General features: G+C 42.2%; 1 protein-coding gene across 1 annotated transcript; it reads right to left on the bottom strand.

The window, feature by feature from the left end:
* Window positions 1-630: 630 nt before the first annotated feature.
* LOC113586783 (protein unc-13 homolog B-like) lies at window positions 631-24,699 on the bottom strand. Its single transcript, XM_035526490.1, has 6 exons — window positions 24,606-24,699; window positions 22,503-22,576; window positions 18,803-18,854; window positions 16,824-17,043; window positions 1,265-1,513; window positions 631-859 (listed from the first exon to the last, which is right to left on the bottom strand). The coding sequence occupies exons 1-6, from the start codon at window positions 24,685-24,687 to the stop codon at window positions 631-633; spliced, it is 906 nt and encodes a 301-aa protein (XP_035382383.1). The 5' UTR covers window positions 24,688-24,699.
* Window positions 24,700-27,722: the final 3,023 nt, after the last annotated feature.

Here is a 27,722-nt window from a genome sequence, read left to right as displayed (position 1 = left end):
GAAAGACAAAGGTGTTTCAATGGTATTTAAATCAGGGAATGCATTCACTCCATTCTCCAACCATCACACTGGATCACTCAAAGCTTTAATCCTTTAATCCTTTTTTCAGCATTCAGGTCTCATTTGTGCTCAGATATGTCCAGTCCCACTCCAGGAAACCCCCTTTCCTGCAGAGTTCTCATTGATGCCTAAATCCTCTTCCATACCTGGATTTGCCAAACTAGGTGGGTTAAATGAACAGGAGCCTCACACAGGGAGCACCTGCCCAGATGCCCGTACTGTAGATGAAGGAGAAGAAACAGTGTGAACGCGGAGATGTTCATTTCAAGGGCTTGGTTCTATTCCATAAGCATATCTATGCTAATTGATGGATTAGCTCCATCCCATTAGCATACATATGCTAATTTATGGGCTCAGTGCCCTGTTTATTATTTGTAAGTCTAACGCAAAATACCCTTTTGAAATGTGAGCTATGGCTCTGGGTGGGTCCTTTTTGTTCTTTTTTGACTTGCAGTGTAATGTAGACTATACTAGAAGGAGAGTCTTCAAGGAAGTACAGTACCAGTGTGTGTTTACTATATTGTTAAGCAACCTTGATATGCTACATGTGAATCTCAATCAACCAAACAACTAGGACGGGTCAAGAGTGCAAGAAAACCACAAGTAACAGAAAAGGACCGGAGGTGCGGTCAAGAGCAGAGAGGGCGGCGGCCAGGAGAGGCGAGGGGGCGGAGACGACAGAGGGTGGAGAGGGTGGTGTTTCTCTCCTACCTGATGCAGTTGTGTCTGGACTTTATTTACGGCCTTGAGCCAGCACAGACGGGAGGGAGTAAGAGGAAGGAGGCCAACCTCAGTAGAACTGAATGAGGAAGAAGCGCACAAAACACGTCGCACAATCTGATGTGTGTAGGAGGCAAACAAAAACAAAAGCAAAATGCTCCTGAACAATACTTTACTCCTGCAGTACAGCTGTTTACAAAACCATAGCGCAAAATACAACACTCCCTTTAAACGGACTTTAAAGACTTAACATTAAAGTATGAAAAACATTTGACATAAAAAGCTCATAAAAGACCATAAAATTACATAGATTCAAGCTGATTTATTCCGGTTTGTACTTTTGTATACTACAAAAAGCCGAGGTGAGAAACGCCTTCCATTACTTATTTAGATTATTTACATTAGGCTCTTTTAAACCTAACGAGCAGTATTTAGCAATTTAGCATTAATAGTTCCACTCTGCAGCAGTGTAACTCTCACATACCTCTCCAGCTTCTCCCCCTCATTAGCGGATGGCTTGGCAGACAGGGTACCCTCCTTTGTCTCTTTCTCCACCCTCGCAAGCTCCTCCCCCTCACCTCTGTCTGCTTCACCTGAGGGCAGCCGCGGTCCGGGGCCGGTGGGTGTCCTGGATCGGGAGGCTGGCTCGCTCCTCTCCTCAGGCTCAGAGCTGAACTGGGAGGTGGCCTGGCTGAGGTTACCAGATGACCCAAACTGAGAGCTGCTCGCTGGACTAAGGACACAGAGATGCAGGGGTCACGACCCGAGGGCCAACAGGCTTTGGAAAGGAATGGAGTGACAGAGTTTGGATAAGGCCAGAGCTATTTCTGGGCCACTGAATTTTCAATGAACCTCACACCTGATTGACTGGTTTAATATGCATTAACATGGTATATTTTAACGTTTTAATTGAGGTAGGTTCATGTGTTTCAGGCCTAACAGGTAGGGCTTTTGGATCTCAGTGGAAATAGCTCTGAATCACTCTGGGACACACTGGAGTAGCAGCCATGGTAAGGTCATTGTACAGACAATATAGGAAGTACCACAAAGGACAAAGGAAAGCTTATGAACACAGCCGAAAACACATCTATACCACATACAAATGTTCTGCCTTTGGAATTTTACATTAGACAAAGTTGACAGGAACGTTACACCTCCCCATCCCCATGCTTTGTATTAGAGCGAGTCTCACTCTGGCACCTGCAATGTTTAACCTTCATGATTTACTTTCCCTTGGGTTTGGCGAAATTACTTTTGCCATTACCTTTACTCTGCACCGCAGCACCGCCGTCACTCCATCACCTCCCCGCCAGCACAAATCTCTCATTATTCAGCGGATGCGAACAAACTGACTGGAGCGAACAAAATCATTCAGACACCCTGAAAGGGAACGACCTCCCCACATATTTGAGGAAAGCTAATACATTAAAAGCGCAGCCTGACTCATGTACCAAGCTTCCATCAGTACCACTTAGGCTGTTTCTGCAACAGACTTTTAGCTTTATTTTGTGGTTTCTGCAGCTGTGCTTATAATTGTTTTGCTTAAGGTTTTTTAAAACCTAAAATATAAAGACCAAACATGAAGGCTATGGAGGTTATCTTACTGCATACATCTCACTGATACATGACCATTTTTAATAAATAATGTCATTAGATCAAACCGTATCACCCCTAAAAAGAAACTAAGACTATTACCAAAGGGGAAATGCTAATTCATCTAACACAATTGGACTATACCATGGGAAGGTGGAGGGGGGGCTTGTATCTAGTAACAAACAGCACATGGTCATTTTTCATGTTCCTACTAGCCTTTTGCCACACCTTCTCTTCAGAGGCCTCTCTGGTAGATGTCCTGTGGTGTGATCTGTAGCATCTGTGTCCTTATTTTCAGGAGCTAGTGGCTCTTCATCCTGGGTTTTTTCTATATTTCTATGTTTATGGCTTGGACTGTCCTGCTTTCCTGCTATAGGGCTTTTTAAACTGATGTCAAAACTTTGCTGCTTATTCAAAGAAGCGTCAGCATGTCCCTCTAGATCACTCTGCTCTGCACTCCCTGTTGTTTCTGATTCTAGAGATAAATTGTCGTGCTCTTCTGTGTCCTCGGTGGCTTCATTGATGAACCCTGCTGGTTTCTGCTGTATGGTTACAACTCCAGGGTTACTTAAAGGTGCTGTGCCTTTAAGTAAGACAGTCGGTGACTCTGTAGGGAGGCCAGTGGTTAGGCTGGTGGTCAGGTTAAAAAATGAGGTCATCTGTTGTTGAACTGTACATGCCACAGGCGATGACTTGAAAAAGGAAGTCGGGTGTGTTGAGAACAAACTGCAAGTTGCTGGCTTGCTGGAGCCATTTGCTCCTGAGAACATAGAAATAAATCTCGAAACTCCTGCAGGCTCAGGGGGCGTCTGAGGTCCAGCCATTTTCAGTCTAGGTTGCCCAGGTGTTCCAGGCCTAGGGATTGGCATTCCAGGTCTTGGCTGGCTAGGAGGCCCTGCCACTTTTGGTTTAGGTTGGCTCAGAGGAGGTTCAAGAGTTTCTGTCACACTTGTCATAAACTGTGGCTGCTGCTGAAACAGGGTAATGGGCTCAGCATCTGGGAACATTTTATTGGTGTCTACCATATACAGTTTTTCTATTGCCTCCTGCTCTTTCATTTCTACCAGTTTCTCTTCATGTGGTGCAGTTTTAGACAGCTTATCATGGTCAGCTTCTTTGCCTGTTTCACTTTTATCTGATTTATTCTGATTATGTATTTCATCTCTTATCTTTGATTTAAGATCATTAATCTCTTCTATCTTATCACTTTCGATAACGTCGATAGAATCCTCAGTTCTGTCTAATTCATTTGGTCTCCCCACTTCAACAGATTCTTCTGATTCATCCAGCTGGTTCAATTCCAATTCCGGAGGTTTTTCAGATTCTGCTGACTCTAAAGCTTTGTCAGATTCAGTCAGTCTCTCCACCCTCAATTCTCTGGCATAATGAGACAACGATGCAACAAGCTCTGTGGCAGTCTCAGAATGTGATAATTCTAAAGAATTGAAGTGATTACTAGTTTCTTTGTTAGTATCTAATTCCAGTTCTTTAGTCCAAATTTGCTCAGTGTTTATTTGTTCAAAAATAGGTGGTTTCTCAAGTCCTAAAGATGCTGGTTCTTTAGGCTGCTGTTCTGTTCCTGGGCTCACAGTTTCAGGCTCATCTGCTGGACTGTCAGTCATTTGAGAATGGACATCATCAGATGTCACCAAGGTTTTGTCTTCTGTGTTTACTGAATGCTCTTTCTTTTGGATAGTATGAACAGATTTATCTTTCATTTCAGTATTGCTGCTCTCATATTTTTCATTACATGCCAACACATGCTCATTTGGAACACTCATTTCTTTCAGCTTCACTTTAGGTGGTGTAATGTCTTTGATTCCATCAGCAGTATGAATAGGAGTTTTTTGGTTGCAGGCAAAATCCTTTGTAGCAATAGTATGTTCAGATTCTGTAGTAGCTATATTTTCAAAATTATGGTCAGCAGACTTCCTGTCATTCATAAGGGGAAAAAAGCCAAACCCACTAGATTTCAGCTTGAAATCAGATTCTTTCTTTGTATGAGAGGAACTACCTTCCATGGAAAACACAGAAGAAACTTTTAATTCACTTTCTGACTCAGATGCTGGGTGATTTACACCAAACATGGAAAATGATCGTTTTCCTGTTGGCACTTTGTTAGACTCTGCAGGAATAATTTGTGTTAGGGAAGACTCAGCACTTGCTCTGCCAAATACAGAAAACAAACCAAGCCCTTTGGGTGTGGATGACCCAGACAGGATGCCTCCAAGAATTGAAGATCCAGAAGTTGTTACCTCTTGAGGAGGTCTACTAAACAAAGATAGCAGTCCTTTTCCGGGTGGCTCTTTGGAAGTGGGCCCTCTCAGAGAAGTGGGCCCTCTCAGGACGGGTCCCAATGGTGCTTTAGGCCAAGGGCATGGGGCACTCCTAGGGCCAAATCCTGGCATTTCATTTAGCCCAGATCCAGGTGGACCTCTTAAGAGAAGTCTTGGTGCATCACATTGTTCAGCTAGTAACTGAGCACACCCTCCATCTAACTCAGAAAACAAATCCTGTCCAGGTGCTTCTTTAGGTGACAATGCTGCTGGACTTGGCTGAGGAGTGAACATTGAGAACATATTTGTGACAGATGTTTCTTTGGAAGCTGAAGATTGAGAAAGAATACCACCAAGTATGGTTGGTCTACTTTGAACTTGCGAGTGGGTAGATGAGCCACTAAAAAGTGAAAATAAACCTTTATTTGATTGTTCTTCATGTGCAGCTTTGGAAGATGATCCAGAATGGCTTGCAAGTAACGTGTTGTCCCTTGGCAATATCTCTGAACTTTCCGTTGATGGTATTTTTTCAAATCCAGCTGGCTTTTCATCTGAAGTTGACAATTGCATGGAAATGATATGTACTACACCAGAATCTCTGAGTACTTGATCCTCATCTTTGATCAAATTTTCAGATTTTGGTGATTCAGAGGTTTCTGTAAGGATATGAGCATGAGGCTCTTCAATAAAAACAGTGAAAACTTCTTTAGATTCTTCCTTTACTTTTAATATTTGTGAGGTCTCTGAACTGAGCCCCTCGTCCTTTACTTTGACTCCCTCTTTGTTTAATGTGCTGCAGCCAAAAGCCACACCCTCATCCTTCGCAGAAGCAGACACACCACCAAACTCTTTTGACGCTTCTACCTCAACCTTAGGGGAAAGAATACTAAGGACTGATGAACAATTAAGAGTTTGTTCCTCGGTTTTTAATACTTCTTGGGAGAGAGAAGTAACAGTCTTTGCTAAGACACAAGGTTCAAGCTCTGTGGAAAGCTCTAGAGGTTCTGTTCTCTCTGAAGGAGTTACTATGCCAAAGTCTGTATGACTTAAAACAGCCTGTAAAGATATCACACCTAAAGACACTGTATTTTCCCCAGGAGCAAACACTGAAATGTCATCCTTTTCAGACAGAATGGTATCTGTGTCTTGACTAGTAACATATTCAAATGTTTTATCAGTAGAAGACACAAAAGAATAATTTTTCTCTGGAGTGCTGGTTTCATTGACTGATATGTCTTCCTCATTAGAATACTGCTCAGGACTGGTTGCCTCTGAAAAAATAATTTGAGGTATCTTTCTTTGACCTAATCCAGTAAATATTAACCTTTTCTCCTTCAATTCAGTAGGTGAAACTGAAGTGAAAAATGGTATTTCTTCTGAGAATAACACCTTGGATGAAAAAGAGCCAGCATTAGATTGCTTCTGAGAAGAAATATATGAGTCAACATTCTTGGCTTCAATTGAATCTAGTTTTGAAGCAAACTCTGTAGCATGAGCTGCAGCTGTTCGTGATACAGAAGATGGTGAAGAAGGGTCAGGATGAAGTACATAGGTTCCAGTGATGGTACTTAATATGGTCTGTTCTGGCATGCGTGTCACTGAATGTGATGGAGAAGGCTCAGCTGAAGCAGACTGGATGCTGGCTACTGCAGAGGTCAAATCATTCAGTGTTGTTTCTGTTTGAGATGTATCTGCAGTTACCTTTGGAGAGTCATCAATGATGTCTTTCTTTTCTGAATTGTCAGGTTGGGGAGACATTACTGGAAATGGTTCTTTAGACTCTAGCTCCAATTGTGTTATAATAATACTGGGTGCCTGAAAGACACAGCTACTTGATGTTGAGGCCAAGCATTGAGATGATGTGTTCAACGGTTGATGAAACATTTTTCTTTGCAATAATGGTGAACTGGAAACATTAGGACCACATCTAGACTCTGGAGAAGTAGGTTGTGCTTGCTTTGAATGAGGCTGGCAAATCTGTTCACCTTTGAGAGGTGGTGCGGTATCTGTTTGAGATGCAAGAAGTGCTGATGAATGCAATGGCAAGGAATCTGGTACCGTACAGCCTACATCTGGTAATGGTGCAGATGGTGGCATTACCAGGGCACCTGATGTGGCATATCCTGTGCTAAGAAGAGGCTTAACAGGAGAAAACTTCACCAAGGACCTACATACTGAATCAAAACGGGGTCTGTGTTGTGGAGAAGTCATGGGTGGTGGTGCAGTACCTTCTGGGCTTTGAGGAGGAGTAAGCAATGAAATTAACATGGGTCCTGGATCTATGCATGCTGTGTGTGCTGGTAGAGGTGAGGAGGACTGGGTTGCTGAAATAGCAGGTGAAGTGCCTTCACGAAACACCGAGACCGAATCATTTACAGACGTGTCTATAGTTGGGGACACAGCATAGATCGGAGCTGTGGTCAACTGTTTGTTTGATATTGTAGAGGATTTGCAAATTGTCATTGTACTTTGCAAAGTTCTCTCAGATCTTTGTGGGAGTTTATTAACAGCTACCACTGAGCTTATACCACTAAACGCACAGATCAAACCTTTGATTGACTCAGTGGTGCTCAGAGTTTTAACTGAAGGTGAATTTGAAGACACATAGGTTTTTGAGGTATTATTAATGGTCAATGATGTCTTCTTCTCTGGTACAACAGACTGAGCTGTAAAAGTTGTGCCTGATAGCACTATGGAGACTTCTGCATTTATAGTAGCTTGGAATTTAGCTTGAACTGATTTCTGTTCATTGCAGGATGCACAGTTTTCATTACCTGCAGGTAAGGCAGTAGAAGTTAACCTCACATTATTGGGATTCTGTTGCTGATCAGTCTTGTGAAACACCTCTGGAACAGTTGCAGTACCAGTCACTGGAGTGTACTCAGTAAGCTGAGTCATGTTGTGAACATGTGTTATTGTTGTGACTTGAGTGTGTGCCTTAGAAATAGAAACCCCTCTGTAAATGATGCTTTCCTCTTCCAAACTTTCCACTGTTAATTGCTTAAGGAGACTTTTGTGTCTGGAAACTGCTGGTGTCCTGTTGACCACTTCAGGAATTTTACCCTTGCTGATTAATTGCTGATTAATTAGTTGCTGATTAATTACTGGTGTAAATTTCATCCCCGATGAAAGATATCTGTCCTCAGTCATTTGTTTGCTTGCATATATTTTTACAGGTAGGTCAACAGTCAAATCAACAGCCACCATATCAGATTTCTGTTTCGTTGAGCTCAGACCTCGGTGATGCTTGGTGAAATCTATAGGTTGTTCCTGCTGCACAATGGTTAAATAATTGTATGGAAACTGTGAAAGCTTAACTGATAAGTCCATGGGTTTGTTGTGAGGTTCAAATTCTTGACTTTGCTTTTTTATATTGGAGAAAACTCTGTTCTTGTGGTAGGTACAGATCTGCTGACACATTTGAGGTTCTGTTGTGTAATGTCCTTTTAGCATAAGCAACTGTTCAGTCTGTGACTGTCTTTGAGAGACTTGTTCAGAAGCTGATGTGGATTCAACAATTAAGGGAAATGATTGATCGCTTGTCTTTTTAATGGTGCTTTTTGTTTTAATAAGAGGATTTACTTTGGCAGGAAGTGTTTCAGGAGTTACTTCTTCAGGTCCCTTTATGGATGATTTTAGAGACCTATCAAGAGTGTCTTCGATTGAGTTCACTGGTGCTGAGTGTATATTAGTTGGTGGTGGCCTAGATGACACTGATCTTAAAGGAAAAGAAGCTGTCCCAGATAGAGTTTGAGCTGATAATTTTTGTATATGTTGTTGTCTCTTATTTAACTCTTTGAGCAATGTATCTGGTTCAGATTGTGCTTGAAAAAGTTGCTTTGCTTGTGCACATTGTTTTGGAGGCTTGACGATTAATGGTATACCTGCAAATCCACAAACGTTTGACTTCATTCTTACAAGTGGGACTACACCAGAGGGTGTAGATTCAATTATATTCTCTAGAAATATATCCTTGGACTTGGACAAGGATTTAGTAGACATGTCAATTGTGTCTTTGATAGAGTTCGCTGGTGCTGTGAGTAGTTTCTGGACATGTGTTGGCAAGGTTGTTTTGGGAGACATCTGTGAACCAGCGTTGTTTTGCAAAGAAAGTTCTACAACCCAGCCTTTGCAATGAAGGCTTTGCTGGCTTAAAGCATTGTCCTCTTTCTGTTTTCCTGCTTTATTTAGAATTTCCTGATCTGGTGCTGTAAGTCTAGGTTGTGGCACCAAGCATCTCCGTGACCCAAAATATTTTACATTTAAAGGCACATCAGCAAATGTTTTATTAATGGGTGGCTTATTCTTTACCACTGACATAACTTCTGAAGATGGTTGTTCGGGTGTTTCTTGAGACATGTCTGAAGTTGCTTTAACAGTGTTTGCTGCAGCTGTTGAAGTTTGATGAGGCTGAAAAAAACGTGTAGCTCTACTGTAAGCAGGAGTTTGCCTGCAAAAACTTATTTGAGGTTTCTGTGTGTGTGACCTTAGCGGTGAAGCTTCGTCAGTCATGGGCTTATGTTTCTGTAGACTTTGCTTTGCTTGTGGTGTGGGAGACTCTGCAATCAAAGGCAACCCAAAAGAATCGTCAATGACACCTGCAAATGAGATTCGTCTTTTTCTTACAAGAGGCATAGCTTCAGTTTCATCCTCTGGCTTTTCCAATGTCCCAACCAGTGGCTTTAAAGACATATCTAGTGCTCCTTTCATCAACTTTGCTGGTGCAGTACTCTCAGGAAATGGATGGGCAGTTGTTTGACCTATTCTCATAGATCCACCAAAAAAAGGTGATTGGCATATAAGGCCAGTCTGCTCACTTTGATCTGACTTTTGTGATACTGTGTTTACTGTTGATGACCTCTGTATTTCAGGTAACATTACAGGCAGTAGTGAAGATGAACCCACCTTATGCATGGCTGTAGTTTCTAAAAGGGAATTAACTAACATTTGCTGTTCTTTGTCAATGTCTGTTTGGGATCCATTAGTTTGAACTGGGACAGCATCTACATTTGCGTTTGGAAGCAATTTTGGCGACATATTCACAGATCCTGCCTGTGATAACTGAAATGAAGCCTGCCTGAGAGGCTGGAACCTCATAGCAGGTGATGAGCTTGGCTTTTGCCCTATTCTACCTGGAGGACAGCTTCGGATCCGGCCACTTGAAGATGGGGGAGCAGAAACAGTTCTCAGATGTACATCAGAGATTGTTGGGTAAGTGATGGTAATGTCCAGTGGTGGAAATGTCATATTTATTTCCTTAACATCTTCAACATCAACTGTTAGATCAACACCTATGTTCTCCCATGCATTTGCCTGCCATGTCATTTGCTGTTTTCTATGTTTCTTGAGTTTAGTCTTGGTAAAGTCAAGTATATCCAGAAATGGAATGTCTGCACTTTTCTCTTTTCTTAATTCTTGAGACAAGTCTACTGGTTTACTAAATAAATGAGTGTCTACTGGCCTGTCTGGCCTATTTTGGAGAAAATTCTGAGAAAGTGGCAAGGGACACATTTCATTTGATGTTACAGGTACCAGAGTTTGTCGTATCATAGGGGACATCTTCTCCTTAGTTAGTGTTTTTCTTGGTGCTGTAGAAAATGATCTAGCTGAGGTAGTAAATGATTTAGAGGACACTGGTGTTTCAGGATGTTTTCTTGGGGCACTCTGAAGCTGTGGTATTCTTTTAGACAATGACGGAGAGGCAGTTGTATTCGCTGAGGTCATGGTAACATTAGCTGATTTAGCATCTTTTGTCTTGCCCACAAAGCCACTGGCTGCTGACAGAGCAGAGGTGGATTTTTGATTGGCCCCACTTTGTTGCCATTCATCCATACGTCCAACCTTAATATCATACACTGTAGGGTGACTCATGGTGGAAGGATACTGTCTACATTTCATTGTATTCAGTTTATATATACTGAAGTCTAAAGGATGTTCTGCCTGTGCAGCCCTGGACTCCTGAAACATTTGAGAAAACTGCTCAAGATTCATGTTCATAATTCTACCAGCTTTTTGAAAGGCCGAAGACAGACCAATAGCAGCACTGAGACCTGAAGAATCCACTTGAGTTTCACCTGGAGCCCCAAACATTTCATTACCATCAAATAATGGAACCTTTGTTTCGTCCACTTTCTGCCCCATGCTGGAGATGTTCCTAGTGCTTTGTTCAAAGCTATGGTGTCCCTCTGGACTGGCATATGCATAAAGAAGCTTGCCATGCCGATCAGTCAACACTGAGTATAGGCCTTCCTCATCTGCATAAATGTAATATCCACAATCACCAGCCTCACCTGGCCACCATATTCTTTTTTCCAAAAGTGACAGCCATTGTTGGTCCCACTCTGAATCAACCAAGAACACATCTTTGTCGATATATCCATTACTAATTGCGGCATTGTGACAGAGGTCAGCTGCATATTGTGTCAAATCCATGGGACCTCTTTTGGTAATCTGTCCATTAATGATTTTTGAGGCACACGTTCTGTCGAACTGTGGCTTCCTTGGGTTGTTCTCGGCACATTTGCTGTACATGTTACAGTCTGGGAGCGACGGGCAATGGCCTAATTTTGTTTGTATTTCTAAGGACAGCTTGATGCCAGTGTCTTTTGCAATGCAGGACTTTGTGCCTCTTTTTTTATTAGAAACATCTAAATCATCACAACTGCTCGAAGGTTTCCTGTTCCTAATGCTCATATCAAATATAACAATATCCTCTGCCTCTGCCTGTTGGAGGACACTTTGAAATGATGAGCTGCCTACATTCTGCCAGGTATATGATGGTACGTGGAACTGACTTCTATCCACATTTTTCAGGGTGCACCATTCAGACACGTCCCTGACTGCTTCACTGTTGGATGCTACACCCTCTTGATTAACTGCATAGCGTTCTTGAACTGGTACTGCCAGGGCCTCTGATAGCACATAATCATTCAGCTGTTGCCAAAGAAGGGCTTCTATGAGACACTGATGTTCATACAGTTCCTGTGCAATTACACCATGTTCAGCAAATGAATGTAATAGATCCTGATATCCATATTCACGAGCAGTACCATGCAAAAGTTTGTGCATCTCCTCCATGTACTGCCGTGTTGACTTTACTGCTGGATGCAGCTTGATAACCTGCTGAGTCTGTGCACCAGACATACTCAGCTCATGCTCTAAAACATCAGTGTTAACAGAAGCAGGTTCCAGCAGGTTCAAGTGTTTAGGGCGGAGACAATCAAGGAAGTCTTTCTTTGAGTCCTTATTTATTTCTGAACTATTTTCATTAGTCCACAATTCAAAATTACCAGAACGCATAAGAGTTCCAGCACTACAGCGAGTCTTTGGTTCATCAGTAATCTGAGGAAAAATAGATGTTTCCTCTAATTTACTTGAGCTGTCCTCTTCTGAGATTTTACTCAATACTCCTGACAGTAAACCTTTCTGCAGTAGTTCTTTTTGTTCCTTCTCACTGGCACCATCCTGAGTGGATACTTGTTCAAATTGTTTGCCTCTCTGAATCTGCAACCAATTTTGATTGGGCTTAAGAGCAGGATGTTCTTTTTGCCACGGCTGTGACCTTTGAACAGGAGGAACACATGAAACACCACACAGTTCACTTTGCTGAATAGTATTTAATGCTGATTGAGTATTTGCTTGTGCCTGTTGTTGAGATTCATCCGAGTTAGCCATGTTGAACACATTAGAGAAAAAATCTCCTAACTGAATCTGTGGTTCCATTACTTTTTGTGGTGGTGTATTCTGTATTTCTAGATCCCTACTGGGCTGCTGCTGTAATTCAGGAGATGGCTGCTGTTCCTGTCCAGCAGAAAACCGTTCAGAGGCTTTAGTTTCTGCACCCATTTTCTGAAGCCCAGAAAGAATTCCACTAGACTGACTTGGGGGAAGAGGTTGCTGGCTTGGTGCTAGACATTGCTCTAGAGGTCCTGACTTATTTGTTTGTTGACAGGACAGGCCTCCACCTACAGGTTGTTGTGTTGGAGTGACTACTGAAGACCACTTATTAATAAGCTCAGATAGCAAACTTCCTTGCTGTGGCTCAGGCACTGCAGCTGGGCTCTGGTTCTGCAACGGCTGTCTGTTACTCTGTTGCTGCTGATGTTGGTTCATTTGTGTTCCAGGAGGACCTTGTTGCTGTGCTGTGGGCTGAATAGTGGGAAAAAACCCAGAAAAAATAACTCCTGGCTGATGAGGAGGAAGTCGCTGGGGCAAATTCTGATTTACGCCATGCTGGCCCGATGGCTGTACTTGAGTGGTGACAGCTGCTCTGTCAGTTGGCCTTTGAGCAATTTTATTAAACAGGCTTGTAAGCATCTCACTGGGTCCACTTACCAGGGAATTCTGAGATGTAGCCTGTTTATGTCTCTCAAGATTTTGCCTATTGCCTTGTTGCTTATTAGACTGATTACCAGGACTGTTAGAGCCAGTTTGTTTAACATTGCAAGGTGATACCTGGATGGCAGTAGTGGCTTCTGAAGCACTGATGCCAAATAAGCCAGAAAGAAAGTTTCCTTGATGAGGAAGTGCAGATTGTTGTACTGGTTTAGGGCCTTGACCTGACATCTTGCTATCAGGTTGTGACTGTTGAGGAGTGCCCTCAGCTGTAGCTATCTTGTTTAGAAATCCTGACAACATTCTGCCTGTTGCAGAAGGTGGTGGTTGCGCTGACGGTTGTCGCTTAGGATGACCGTTTGTGCCAATTGGCTGTTGTGGCCGTGATGGCGCATATGCACTCTCCGTTAATTTCAGGAATCCCCCAAATAGTCCTCCTGACTGAGTTGAAGGTGATGGCTGTGAAGGTGTTTGCTGTTGCTGATCCTCACAAGCTCCAGCCTGCTGCTGAGTTTGGTCTACCTTTCTAGTTGCAGAAACATTTTCAGTTTTTGCTAACTTAAAAAGTGGAGTGAAGGAACCTCCTAGTTGTGATGGTGGAGCACCTTTAGGAGTTTCTTCATGTAGTTCTTCAGACCTTGTTGGCTTTGGGACAGGTTGATTGCTAGAAGGTCCTGGGGCTTGCTGGGCAACATTGAGAGGGAGGTCTGAAACAGTGACACTGGCCAATTTGAGCAGCCCAGACAAAAAAAAACCAGCTTGTAATGTCTGTTCAGGTTGTTTTGAGGCACTTGCAGGCAATGGCTGGTTGGATTGGGTTCTAGGAGAGACAAACTGCTGGTGTGCATCACCTGGCTGACTATCTGCAGAAATAGTTTCAGAAATCAATCCTGCTGGTTGAACTGTAGCATCTTGCTGGCAACGCCTTTCATTTGTAGCACCATTGACAGATGAAAGCAGCTTTGAGAGTAGTCCATCTTGTTGAAACTCATTAGGTGCTGCTTGAGGCTCGTTTCTGCCGTATAACAACCCTGTCAGTGTGTTCTCAGGCTTGGAGGATGTTTCTTTAGTCTGAGGGTTTTCTTGTTCCTCTGGATTTGCCTGGTCCTGGTCCTGTGGCTTGGACTCAGTTGGACATGAAGGATCTGTCCAAATCTCAGTTTGATTTGCATCTTTTCCTTCCTTCTTAGCATTAGTCTCATTATCAGAAACTGATTCCTTGTCAGTTGTATATTTTTGTGCAACCTGTGCTACTTTCATTATATCATTTGAAACTGTAGAATCTTCACATCCTTCAAGTTTTTCAGGTCTGACAACAACAGTGGGTATGCTTTTTGTGAATGTTCTTGGCTTTAGGGGAACTGGTATCACTGTTTGTGATTTGCTTGATTCAACTGGAGTAGTTTTAAAAAGATTAGAAAACCATCCTATGTCTGTATTTCCTTTTGGTACACCCTCCAATAGAACAGAATGACTTGGAAGAGGTGATTTAGTAGCAGTCTGAGATAATCCCTGCTTTGAATTGGTTGTGTCTTCACCAGTTGCTGATTTTAGGAATGTAGAGATCATCCTACCCTCTTGTTTTGGTGCTTGAGAAGGGAAAGGAGAAGCAGTAGTAAATGAAAGGGGTTTTAAGTTCTCAGCAGTGCCTCCTGCATCCTCTGTTTTAGAGGTTTTGGCAGGCTTAAATATTGAAAAGACAGAGGAGGTCAATGGTCCCTCAGCTGGTTTGTCTACAGGGGCAGCTATCAAAGAGGTAAGTGACTTCAAGTGGCTAAAAAAGCTAGTATCTTCAGCTGATGTGTGAGTGGACGGATATGCTTCAGTTTTACCTTCCCCTGGTTTTACAAAGGTCTCTCTAGGAAGGATATCAGATATTTCTCCTGATGATTCTGTTTCCGGTAATAGTTCCATTGACCCACTGCCTGAGTCAGCACATGAAGATAGGTGCTCGGTCTGTGAATTGAATCTATCTATTGTCAAACATTTAGATTTATCCATGGATCCTTCTTTGGACTCAGTGCTTCTCTCAGATCTGCTTGGCAATGCCTCACTTGCATCTTTGTCCCCAAAAAGTCTGAAAGGACTCAGTCTCCCCAAGACACAATGGACCACTGATTGTGGCTGACTTGTAGTGGAACCTTCAATATCACTGGTCACGTTGTCTGTACCTTCTGCCCCTGATGTTGCTCTAGAAGTATCGCTGTGCTCTGGTGTTGGAAAGGGTAAAAATGACTGCAGGGAGAACTTCTTTTCTACACTGGGTTCCTGATGTGCAGGTGGAACAACTGCGACAGGAGTTGGAGTGCTAGTCAATTTTGGTATGAGAGACAACAGCTTAGAAATGCCTGACTCTTGCTGGGGAAAGGGAAAAGAGTGAGTTACAGCTGTTGTGTTTTTTATTGTCTCAGTGGAAGTTGTGGTATCAGCTTTTAAGCTGGTGTCTGTGATTGGACTAAACAAAGAGTTCACATTTTTCACTCCTGTGATACTCTGAACTGCTGCATGTCCTTCCTTTACATCATCTGACTTGACTTCTTTCTTATTTGCCTTGTGTTCCTTGGTTTTTGAGCAAGGTTGTTTTATTTCCTCATATTTACTAATCTCTTCCTCCCTACAAGTAAGATATTCAGAGACTTTATCGACAATTTGTTGGAGTTTATCCTTTGTATGAATAAAATCATTATTTGTGTCTTGCACTTGTGACATATCTAGGTCTTGTGTACCAACATTGTTTTTTTGTGCATAATAACTGTATGAATATTCACCATAGGAAGGAATATACCTTCCTATGCTGTAGAAATTGTTGGATTCATATTGTGCATCATCCTCAATAGATATATCATCCGATACCTCCTCGGATTCGAGGGAATACTGCATTTCATCTGATCCCATTGATCCATGCTCATGCCTTGCCCTAAACCTGGCTTTCTCTTCCTCCTGATAAATTGTATAATTCTCATGAGTAAACTCAAACAAGCTTTTTGCCCACATTCTTGTCTTGCACAACAGACACTCTTGCTGTGGAAGTTGCTTAACTGAGGGGATTACAGATATTTCAGGAGGTGAGGTTTCATCCTCAGTGCTTCCTGCTTCTTTGAAGAGCAAGTGGAAATCTCCACTTCGCCGACCAGTTCTCTTGTCAAAATTCCCTTTTTGATCATGTCCTTCGGTCTCAGGAGATATTGCATTACACTCCACAGTCTGATAAAAATGGCTCTGTTTAGGGACACCAGGAGTGCTTATGATGCGATAAATTTCATTCTTTGTCTTATCATCATCATCATCATCATCATCATCATCATACCACATGTTTTGCTCTGGCTCCAGATAGTCATCCAAGATGTCATTGCGTTTATATTTAGTTTTCCAGTCCTCAATCCCCATGCCTGAATCAACTGGTCTAATCCTCACCCCATTTCTACTGTATGAATGTCTTGTTTTCAAATTGCAAATGTGTGACCAAGTATAGAATGGAAGAAAAAAAGAATACAAAGGAAAGAAATTATAAGGTGCAGATGAAACAAATCAAGACAAAACAAAAGTTAAAAAGATATTTAGTAAATAATGAAGTACATGTAAGCAGAGAAAAAAACTGATTGGAAAAAATACAGACAGAAAATGTCATCAAAACAGAAAATAGTAATTCTGTCCAAGTAGAACAAGTTTAAAGGACTATTTCAGCTAGTTATAAGCATTGCTGTGTGGTAGTTATCTGACTGAATAGTAAAAGCTTCACTATGTGACAATTGTGCCATTTAATTAACTATTAATTATGGTATTTAATTAACATTCAGTGTTTGTGTAGCGCTTGTGAATCTTATACAGGTATGATTTTACCTAGGTCCCATTCCTTCCCTGTAGTCAAGTCCATAGTTGTGTACGGAGTCTGTCGCGGAACCGCTAGATGCAGCTTGACGATGCAACCGACAGCCCATAGGGTACTGGTGTAATGAGGAATTGGGCTGGGCGGTCGTGTGGTACCGTGGAGGATGGGTGTTGGGCTCGCTGCGGTAGTCACTGTCTCTGTCGTCCACGGCGCTGTTGTGATCATTCAGAGCTGGAACCACATACATAAGCAAACCTCACCGACATGTAGCTAACAGCAAACACTGCAACACCACAGGACGTAAAATGCGCAAACACCAATCATAGCTGAATCTACTCAAATAAACACCACAGTAATAAACACCAGGTATAAATGATGAGCATGAGTACCAGACAAAAAGGAAACAATGAACAAAATTACACTTGTCATTTAGAAGCAGGTTCATTCTTGGTGAGGATGGACCACAATAGCTTTCCTATAATTATATCAGAATAATTAACATGTTAGGTTTTTAAGTAACGATGACAGATATTGCAGTCCTCTTTCTCTTCATCCAGCAAATCCAGTAAAAAATGGTAGAGTACCAAAAATGTTAACATGGGTAACAATGAAAGCTAACGTAGACCTGTTAGAATGCTAACATGGGTAACTATGAAAGCTAGCATAGTCCTGTTAGAATGCTAACATGGGTAACTATGAAAGCTAGCATAGTCCTGTTAGAATGCTAACTTTCAGGACTCTTTTGAAACATTTGATTATTGTTCATATAATGCTAAATATCATAATTCATCACTAGCATATTTTCATTTTGGGAAGCATTTTAAGAGCTAAAGTAGCCAAGTGACAGAAAAAGGCTGGCTATGCATTAAACAGAAGTAGACCTACATTAATAATGCAGTAAGGTAGGTGGCCAAAAAATCAAAGAGGAATGTTAAGAGAGTGAAAGGGAGTGTAAGAGTGTAAGAGTGTTCTTCTCAACACAAGCATTGTCAGCATGAGCAATAGTCACAGATAACATAGTAACAGACAGTGACCTTTGGTGAACTGACTAAAGAAGGAACATTGTGAACTACATACTCTGCTGCTCACTCCATCCAAAGAAAGTCCAGCTGCCTGAGCATGTAGAGACGTTGCAAAACACAAAAGAAAACCAAAAAAAAAAAAACAATAACAGACTTTTATACTCCAACACATCTACTGATTTTTTTCCATCACATTCACACAACCTCCCAGCACTGACCATAAGCAGTTTTGGAACATCCTTATCAAATGATAAGAACACTATTTCTTCGCAAAACATATAAACATAAAATATTCAATAAGTAACAGTCTAATTGAAAATACTTTATAGCACGAAAAAAAAGAAAAGAAAACATCTCTCAGATGTCTCAGAAATGTCCAAATTGGGCATGAAGGACAAATAATCTGCACATCTGATGTGAAACTAAAGTGAAGTCACAATACATATAGGAATATTTATGTGTCCGTGGCTTCAGGGCTAGAGGACAAGCAGCCATAGACTGCCCTCTTGTGGCTCACTAAAGAATTAATGAGGGTGGGAGGGTTGATATCTTCTGTAAAATAACCCCCCCCCCCCCCCCCCCCCCCCCCCAAAAAAAAACTAAATAAATAAAAATAAAATAAATGATAAAAAATACACTGGTTATCAAATACATTTAAAAGGAAAATTATCTACTACAGCAGGCCAAACAGTAATCATTTCATGAAGCATAATGAAGATTATTACATAGTGATTATAAAGATTATTACGTAGTGATTATAAAGATTATTACATAGTGATTATAAAGATTATTATGTAGTGATTATGAAGACCATTAAATATTGACCATGTCATTCCCATCATGCATGCTGTCCAATATGTGGCTCATCCCTTTTGATATTGTCTTAATGTGAATGCAACAAGATTTAAACACCTTCACTGTTCTACAAACATATTATCTTAGATGTCAGGTAGTAAAGATGTACTCACAGCATTGAGAAGGAATGGAAGGCATTGTTTGTGCTTCATCTTGCAGTGGAGACTATGCAGAGAAAGAGAAATGTCAAACACGTGCAACCCACCTTCAAAACAAGCGTAGTACAGTGAAAAGAAAAGGAACATTTCTGTTTCTAGATTTCATAAAAGAAGGTTAACCAATCTTTACTGTGATATCTGGACTGTTATTGTGGCATTTGGACAGGACATATGTCCTCCCCAAAACTCCATATATGATACATCTCTGACTTGCCTGAGACACTCGTTGCAATAACTGAGAATCGTCCGCAGGGGGAGACAAAGTTCGGATCATTTCCTTCTTCAGCCAGACTTATTTTCGGGTTCCATATCAAAATTCCATGTTTTTAAAGAATGTACCACCACCACTGCATCTAATATAAATTCTCTGCACAAAACTTTATTTTTTAGCATTTTGTAATTCAAGTAACTATTCCTATTGTGTTTTATTTAAAATGCATATGTAAAAATGTTAATATTTATCAACTCTTCATGCCCACAGACACAATTACTCAAAAGCTTTACTTAAGTACAATATTGACTACCAGGCAAAAGTTTTTGAATACCCCATTTTTCTTGTTTTCACAAGCAGCTCAAGTACTGTGAATAACCTGAATAGGTAAGCAGTAAGCTGTCAGAGGTTGTACAAAAAACAATAAACTGAAAACAAAGAATATGTACATATTCCGAGCTATAAGATATGCCCCTTCCAGGGAATAAATCATTTGTTAACAACCTACAGCTGTTCTTTGGGGATGTAAGTAAATTAGCTAAGCTTTGAAAACTGATGCAAATAATTGCTACAGGTGCCCCAACTATTGTTGATTAACATACAAACCATTTATCTGTATAAAAGCAGACAGTTGCTACACCCTCTAGGACAGATTCTGGATAACACTGAACTTCAGGACATAGCATATTGCTTCTGTAATGCAAGAAACATCTAATCAACAATAGAATACTATTATAACCCTTATCGAATATAGAGATATTGTAAAGAACGCCAGGGTGTCATTGAATAGTTTCCTTACACCATCAAAAGGCACTTGAAAACTGAAGGAACCTTTGACAGGAAGAGGCCTGGCTGACCACAACAGAATCAGTTGTCCACAGCTTGAATGATGCTTGCAGGACAATGTCCCCAAGCTCGGCTACACACCGGTGGATGTAAGCACGTCTCACTTTCAGATGTGAGACAAGACTTCAAGCTGTAGTTTTGACAGGTCAAGTGCCATTGGAATACGGAACAACAGAAGGGCTGACGCACCGGTTTCAGTTCGCCACGCAGAGTTTTTGTACACTGTGGGATAGGTGATAGGAGGGTTCCTTGGTGTGTTAAAAACACAGTGCCTTGCAATGTCCTTTGTTCTATGGCTATTTGGTTAGGGGTCCAAATAGATAATTACCCAAAACATACTTCTGGTCTGTCAGAAGACAAGAAGGAGAGAGTGGTGTCAAGTCTAGGAAACCATAGCAGATGAGTGAGCTGGTTTGCAGGCCTGATTAAGAGCTGCACCGTACTAAACACCCTGCATGGTGTTTAGCTCAAGAACGCAAGCTCAGACACCACCAAAGCAGATGAGCTCAGGCTAAGTGTCACTACACAGCAAGTACAAAGGGCTGCCGAGGTTTGATTTTTACAGGGACGAGGCCGAATCACAACACATGCTGGACCTCAGATCGTGTGTATACGAAGATACTAGCATTGGTCAGACTGCTTCTGCAGTAATACATTCTTTCTAATTGATCCTCTGAGTGTATTTTACCTTCTGTAGTTATAAGAACAGCATAAGATCATGTAGCCATTGTGCTGCTGTGGATGGACTAGGCCATTTCCCATTTAAAAGGATCTGACTGCATGCTAACAACGACGTGAAAGCAATTATCCTTTCATGCGAATGGGTAAGGCTGTCCCCTTGCTTTCTGTCCGTTATTTTCATGCGTATGGTTTACACTCCATTGTCAGGCTTCAAATTTCAGAGATAGTATAAAATATATTGGAGCAGTAGCCTGGAAATGTAAGGGGCAACCAAAACACATGAGCCAAGTCCACCATATTTACGTGACATCTTAATTTCTCAGCACTGGGATAGATTAGACATATACAGTGGTGAAGCTTAAATTGTGTTAGACACGTTCAGACACAGGAAGTGCTATCGTTTACTCTCTGCGAGGCTCAGTGCCGTACATCCTCAGAAAGATCTCTGTCCAACTCTCTTTCTCAGTTAACATGAAACCTAATCAGCAGCAGTGCATCTTATAGACATGGCTGAAGAGTGGGCATCTGAAGTGAATCCTTTGGAACCTAAAAGACAAAACCCTAAAAGAGAGTCCTAAAGATCATCTACTGAGCTCTTCTCTGAGAGGTCAGGGAATGTTGTGCTGTGACTTCAAGCAAAGTGCCAAGTTTGAAAGTATAGCCATAAGTCTGACTGAAGAAAACTATAGTTAGCACACAAGTCGAAGTTAACAAAGATCCCATCTATATATAAATCCCTAAATTTAAATATTCCTTTTTCCTAAGGGTTTCCTAAAGCTGGAAAAAAGTTGCTGTTGTTGCAAATCGTTCGTTGGGTAAAAAGCCTTTTTTTCGTTTAAAGTGTTGTCGAAACTGGGTCCAAATGTTAAGAGTGGATACAACCACGGGATGAGTGTGCACAGTGTTGAGGGACAGCAAACATCTTGCCAAGGCATATAAAGACGTCTTGGAAAATCTGGATTCTACTTCATACCAGTCACTATCTGGGGTCTGGATCCAAGAAGAGATTTTTGCAATCCAGATTAGGTAGCACCAACTATAAAATTGGGTAGCGCCAAATCACTTGTTTCATTACTTTGAAGGAGGCGTCTACGGGTTCTAGGCAGCTTTCATCCCGAATTAATCTTATAATTAACATGTCAGCCTGCTTTAAAAAGATCCAGATGAATAGTGAGGTTCTGTAGCAGAGCGAAAGCCTTGGTAGCACCTTCATTTTGACGCAGATCACACTGCTGGATAAAGCTGAATGCAGGATACTCCAGTTATTAGGGTCAAATGTGAGTTTGGCTAAGAAAGGTGCAAAGTTCTTTACACAGAGCTCCTCGAACGTATGTGCCTGGCATTTTCATATATAAACAGACTGATATTCAGTAAATTATACCTGGGAACATCAGAACTACTGAAAAGTGGCAAATGAAGTAGTGTCGCTTTATAGAAACTGATATTAATTTATTTTATGAGCATGAAAGTTTTGCTTTATTTAATAAATATTTTTACTCTTAAAAATATTAAGTGCATAACTATTTATGCAATTAAAGTGCATAAATAATCAATTAAATTAAGAAAATTGGAGGTGTTGGAATAATTTTTTTCTATTGCACATTTATGCAGACCTATACAGCAACTGTGTCTGCACTTAGAAATGCTGAATTTTGGTTCAAGAGTTTTGTTCCAACTCAGACACACCACACCTGAACCAGCTAAAGCAACAACCCAGACACACCACACCTGAACCAGCTAAAGTAATAACCCAGATGGACCACACCTGAGCCAGCTTCACTATTCTCAGTTTGGTAGGAGTAGGTGTGCTAGATTGGGCGGGGGGGGTTTGACCCTGCAGGTAGGAAGATGTCCAGGAGTAGGGTTAGTGATCTGATGACCTGGAGGCTCAGTGAGTTGGAGCATGCTCAGTTTTACCTCATCATGTTCCCTGATGGCGTTGATGTGTTCAAGCTTTCTGGTCCAGTACTGTGCCTCCTCTTCTGGGATGTCTGCACACAAGACAGAAATATGGTGGCCTGGGGGGGGCGCCACCAGAGTCCCCTCCCCCAGCATCTACGTCCCACCCCTTCTTCTCGTCCTGTCACTCCTGTCTCTACAGCCTTCACTCTTCAAGATCTAAACTATGGAATGGGCTGCCTAAGATTTCTGCAGAAATGCCTTGTACACACCAGATGTTTTGAAGTGGGAACCTAGCCAGGAACCTAGAGCCTCTGGATGATTCTGGAATGTTCTGATCTGGTGATCGTATGACCAAAGATTAGTCAGTGTGACATGACTATATGTTGTTACATGTTATCACCACAGTCAGAATTGTTTCACTTTCCTGATCCAGTTGTTAACCACATAGATTTACACTCGGTAGTCAAAAGCATCTCCAGTTGGTCACTTTGAAATCCAAATGCTATATGATCAGCTCAAATACAACAGCTAACTGACTGTTTGTCCTGATTGTCCAGTTTGTCCTGTTTTCTCGAGTGTTCCTGTTATGCAAAAGATGCCACTGCCTCGAAAACAGAAACTTTGCATGGCGCCATGGAATTCTATAAACTCAGAGGAAAGCACCGGCCTATAGGAGGCGTTCTTAACATTTTATAAGGTTATAAATGCACTTGTGGCGGTATGTCCCCCCCGCTTCCCATAATATGACCACAGTCCAATAAGATTGCACAGATGAGAGTTCTCTGGGTGTTCCGATTAATCAGAGAACTTGCATTATTCACCAAATGTAAATACATTTGTACCAAATGCAATTTTCGCAGAGCTGTTTAACCACGTCACAGCCAGGATTCACCAGTGCATTTTTAATAGACTGCCCAGCAGGTAGCAATTTCAGTATCTCGCAATACAATCTGAAGGACAATCTGAACTACACTACAGTCTCCCCTCCCCACACAAACACACAAACACACACACACACACACACACACACACACACACACACACAAACACAAGGCCCCACCCCTAGCCTGTTTGATAAAGCCCCACCCACAGCCATACCCCTTTACACCTGTCTGATGAGGCCCCACCCCCAGCCACATCCCTTTACACCTGTCTAATGAGGCCCCACCCCCAGCCACGCCCTCTGCTCTGAACAGTGCGGTTAGGCCAATGACCTGAGAACGTACTGCTATTCCTGGAGATTTAATGATGCATAAACACTCACCACATGTCATATAAATCAAAATTCTCCTTATTACTGGAATAACTGGAAGATGGCCATCTACATTAACACCATTAACACCATCTGGGGCAACATCACCAACAATGTTCCACTGCCCTCCGGCACCCCACAGTCTGGTGCCATTTAGTGGTCCTCTGAGGTCTTGCGTGGACCTGGGTGGCTGACGAGAACAGTTGATTTTTAATGAGAAGACACAAGAACAGAAAGGTTTTTCATTTAACCCTACTTTCAACGTTGTTCATGGATCTCTGGTCCTTTGTAGACAGTGAGGGCTACCAAGCTGAATGGTCTACTGGAAGTGAAAGTCAACTAGTATTGTTAGCTCAGTCTTTACTGGGAATTAATTCTCAGATCTTTCTCCCTTTCATCTCATCTCTTTCTCGTGGCTTCTCTTAGCTGAATACTGTGCTCAGTATACTTAGCTCAATACTTTGCTCGCCGTCATGGAATTCTTTAAACTCAGAGGAAGGCACCAGCCCAGAGCAGTTAATCTTAATGAGAAAACGACTGGTTAAACTAATTAACACAGCGGTGACCCTGGTCACGTCTGTAGCAGATGCCACTATTGTCCACAGATCAGTCTGGGCACAGAAATGTCTAATAAGTGTTGAGTTTCTTCTGGGAACCAACCACGTGAATCCTCCTTGATTAGCCCTTTCTCAGTAACGGATCACGCGTGTTGTGATGTGCGGTGTTGGGTCGGGGTTTGGTTGTTGAATGTGTCTTGGAATAATGGATGTATTTCCACAACCTGGTGTAAGCGGGGACTTTTTGTTCTCTAGTGAAGCAGTTTGGCTGTGGCAGGAGAGAGAGAGAGAGAGAGAGAGAGGCCCTACCGAAGGGGAGCTCAAAGCGCGTGTCCAGCAGCACCTGGTGAGGAGTCGGGTTTTTGGTACCGCAAATCTCGTCAGCCTTCATCAGCACCTCTGAGTCCAGCGAGATCCACTCCCCACAACCCTCCTGCAGGCAGTGAGAGAGGAGGGCAGGTGGTTACAAATACAGAAAGAGATGGAAGAGATGGACCAAGAAGGAAGAGGAAGAGAACGACAATAAAAAGAGAGACAGGAGACAGAGTCAGAGGGGACGAGGTCTCCTCGGAGACAGAGTCAGAGGGGGCGAGGTCTCCTCGGAGACAGAGTCAGAGGGGGCGAGGTCTCCTCGGAGACAGAGTCAGAGAGGGAGAGGTCTCCTCAGAGACAGAATCAGAGGGGGCGAGGTCTCCTCAGAGAAAGAGGACATCTAACATCAGAGAATAAATGGAATTGCATTTAAGGTGCATTATTAATGACAAAGCTGCATTATTAGACGTTACACATAATAACTTGTATTATTAATGAAAACGTTAACATTAAGTGCACTTTAAGTTAAAAAAAACATCAATTTGCCTAGTGCAGTACACACTCAAATGCAGACACACATTACATTCCTCTAATGTATGCTGTACTAGATATTAAATACATGCAAGAATGTAATCTTCATAGAAACACAGGGGAAATGAAAAAACCTCTGTGTTAGATGGAAGCACAGCATATTCTAACCTTCACTGATTAGCTGGGAGTGTGACTGGTGTTCTTACTTCATCTGATTGGCAGACAGTGTGGAGAGGGATCCAGGCTGTTCCCACCAGGGTGTCCCAGATGAGGCCTTTATTCCACAGCTCCACCACCAGACCCAGATCCAATCGGTTGATCTCGCTGAGGGGAGAAAAAAAGAGGGATCCGACTGGTTAATTTCACTGAGAAGCATAACAGATCCACCAGGTTCAAATCTCACTGAAGAACAAACCCCAAATGCTCCGCGTTTAATTGTGAAGTCACTATGGGATCTCCAACATTGAAACTCCTTTTATGTTTCAGCTCATCCAGAACACATGAAAATGTTGACCAAAACTGTAACTCTCCGCTAGTAATTTCATTTCAAACTAGCCCCATGGATCCAAGGCCAAGCTAGCGCCTGCAGTCACCACCAGCAGGTTTCCTTCTAACTCCTAACTCCAGAACCAAAGTCAAACTCGGAACAACTTTCCAGAAACCAGCGTCAAACTCAGCAGGACGCTCCAGAACCAACAGCAAACTCAATACAACACTCCAGAACTGATTTCAACGTCAGTACTACGGTCCAGAACCAACAACAAACGCAGTACAGCAGCAAAGGGAAAAAGAAGAACGCAGAGGAGACGGTAACCTGAAAAGCAGACAAAACACACCACACGCTTTTGTTAAAACACAAAGAAAGGCGGGCGGAATAGAGTGACATCCTTTTTGGTCCACAGGCCTGAGGTAATTACAGGTTAGCTGAGCGTCTTATAGAGCAGCCAATCCACCAATCCGAGCATCAACCCTGCACTTGCATGTTCATTATTACTACCTCATCTGCATATTCATGCTTCTCTTTAAATCTCATCTGCATATTCATGCTTCTCTTTAAATCTCATCTGCATATTCATGTTTCCCCGCTTTCTTTGCCACTCAGAAAGGTGCGTGAGTTTTTAAACAGCTCCACAGTGCCAGCGGCCACCTGGGATTGATGCCTTCAGCTTTTAAATACACAGCAGTGACACAAAGGCAAAAACTGATTGAACCGTCTGTAGCATTAGCGGAGATGAGAAGCTGCCTATAGCATATGCGGAGATGAGAAGGCTACACCGGGTGAGTAAAATAAGGGGGCAGATACTGTACAACTGAAGTGTAATAGTTGGATGATGAAATATTTCGGGAAATGAAATTTAATTTCAAATCACTTCAGCAAAAAAAGCCAAAGAAGGAACAGTGGTTTGTGAGTTACTAACAATCTTGGTCTGAAGAGGATTATAGGACAGGCTCAGGGATAACCGGCCTATAGGGGGCGTTCTTAACATTTTATAAGGTTATAAATGCACTTGTGGCGGTGTGTCCCCCCCGCTTCCCATAATATGACCACAGTCCAATAAGATTGCACAGATGAGAGTGTTCCGATTAATCAGGGAACTTGCATTATTCACCAAATGTAAATACATTTGTACCAAATGCAATTTTCGCAGAGCTGTTTAACCACATCACAGCCAGGATTCACCAGTGCATTTTTAATAGACTGCCCAGCAGGTAGCAATTTCAGTATCTCGCAATACAATCTGAAGGACAATCTGAACTACACTACAGTCTCCCCTCCCCACACAAACACAAGGCCCCACCCCTAGCCTGTTTGATAAGGCCCCACCCCCAGCCACACCCCTTTACACCTGTCTGATGAGGCCCCACCCCCAGCCACACCCCTTTACACCTGTCTGATGAGGCCCCACCCCCAGCCACACCCTGTGCTCTGGACAGTGCAGTTAGGCCAATGACCTGAGACCATACTGCTATTCCTGGAGATTTAATGATGCATAACACTCACCACATGTCATATAAATCAAAATTCTCCTTATTACTGGAATAACTGGAAGATGGCCATCTACATTAACACCATTAACACCATCTGGGCCAACATCACCAACAATGTTCCACTGTCCCCTGGCACGCCACAGTCTGGCGTGGTCTTGCATGGACCTGGGTGGCTGACGAGAACAGTTGATTTTTAATGAGAAGACACAGGAACAGAAAGGTTTTTCATTTAACCGTACTTTCTACATTGTTCGTGGATCTCTGGTCCTTTGTAGACAGTGAGGGCTACCAAGCTGAATGGTCTACTGGAAGTGAAAGTCAACTAGTATTGTTAGCTCATTCTTTACTGGGAATTAATTCTCAGATCTTTCTCACTTTCATCTCATCTCTTTCTCTTTGCTTCTCATAGCTGAATACTGTGCTTCTTTATGGAAATGGAGCACATTTTATTAGGAGTTTTCCCTGCATTTTCCTCTACATCCTACATGTTTTTACTTCTCTGTGTGTGTGTGTGTGTGCATGTGCGCACACATGCAAACAAACACCAGGACCTTGTTTCTAAGGCCTTCCCCAGCTAAGGTTCAGCCAGTAACT

This window comes from Electrophorus electricus, chromosome 5, assembly GCF_013358815.1.
Source record: "Electrophorus electricus isolate fEleEle1 chromosome 5, fEleEle1.pri, whole genome shotgun sequence".
Classification (NCBI taxonomy): domain Eukaryota; kingdom Metazoa; phylum Chordata; class Actinopteri; order Gymnotiformes; family Gymnotidae; genus Electrophorus; species Electrophorus electricus.
The sequence above is the reverse complement of the archived record's forward strand: the minus strand, read 5'-3'. Positions and strand labels throughout refer to the sequence as shown.

Bases quoted from the DNA above. Each gene is read 5' to 3' on its own strand.
- LOC113586783 (XM_035526490.1), bottom strand. From the start codon at position 24,687: ATGAAGGCTGACGAGATTTGCGGTACCAAAAACCCGACTCCTCACCAG. The intron at 22,577-24,605 runs GTAGGGCCTCTC...TCTTGTGTGCAG, and splicing joins GCGCTTTGAGCTCCCCTTCG to ACATCCCAGAAGAGGAGGCA. The intron at 17,044-18,802 runs GTGAGTACATCT...ATGTGGTTCCAG, and splicing joins TTCCATTCCTTCTCAATGCT to CTCTGAATGATCACAACAGC.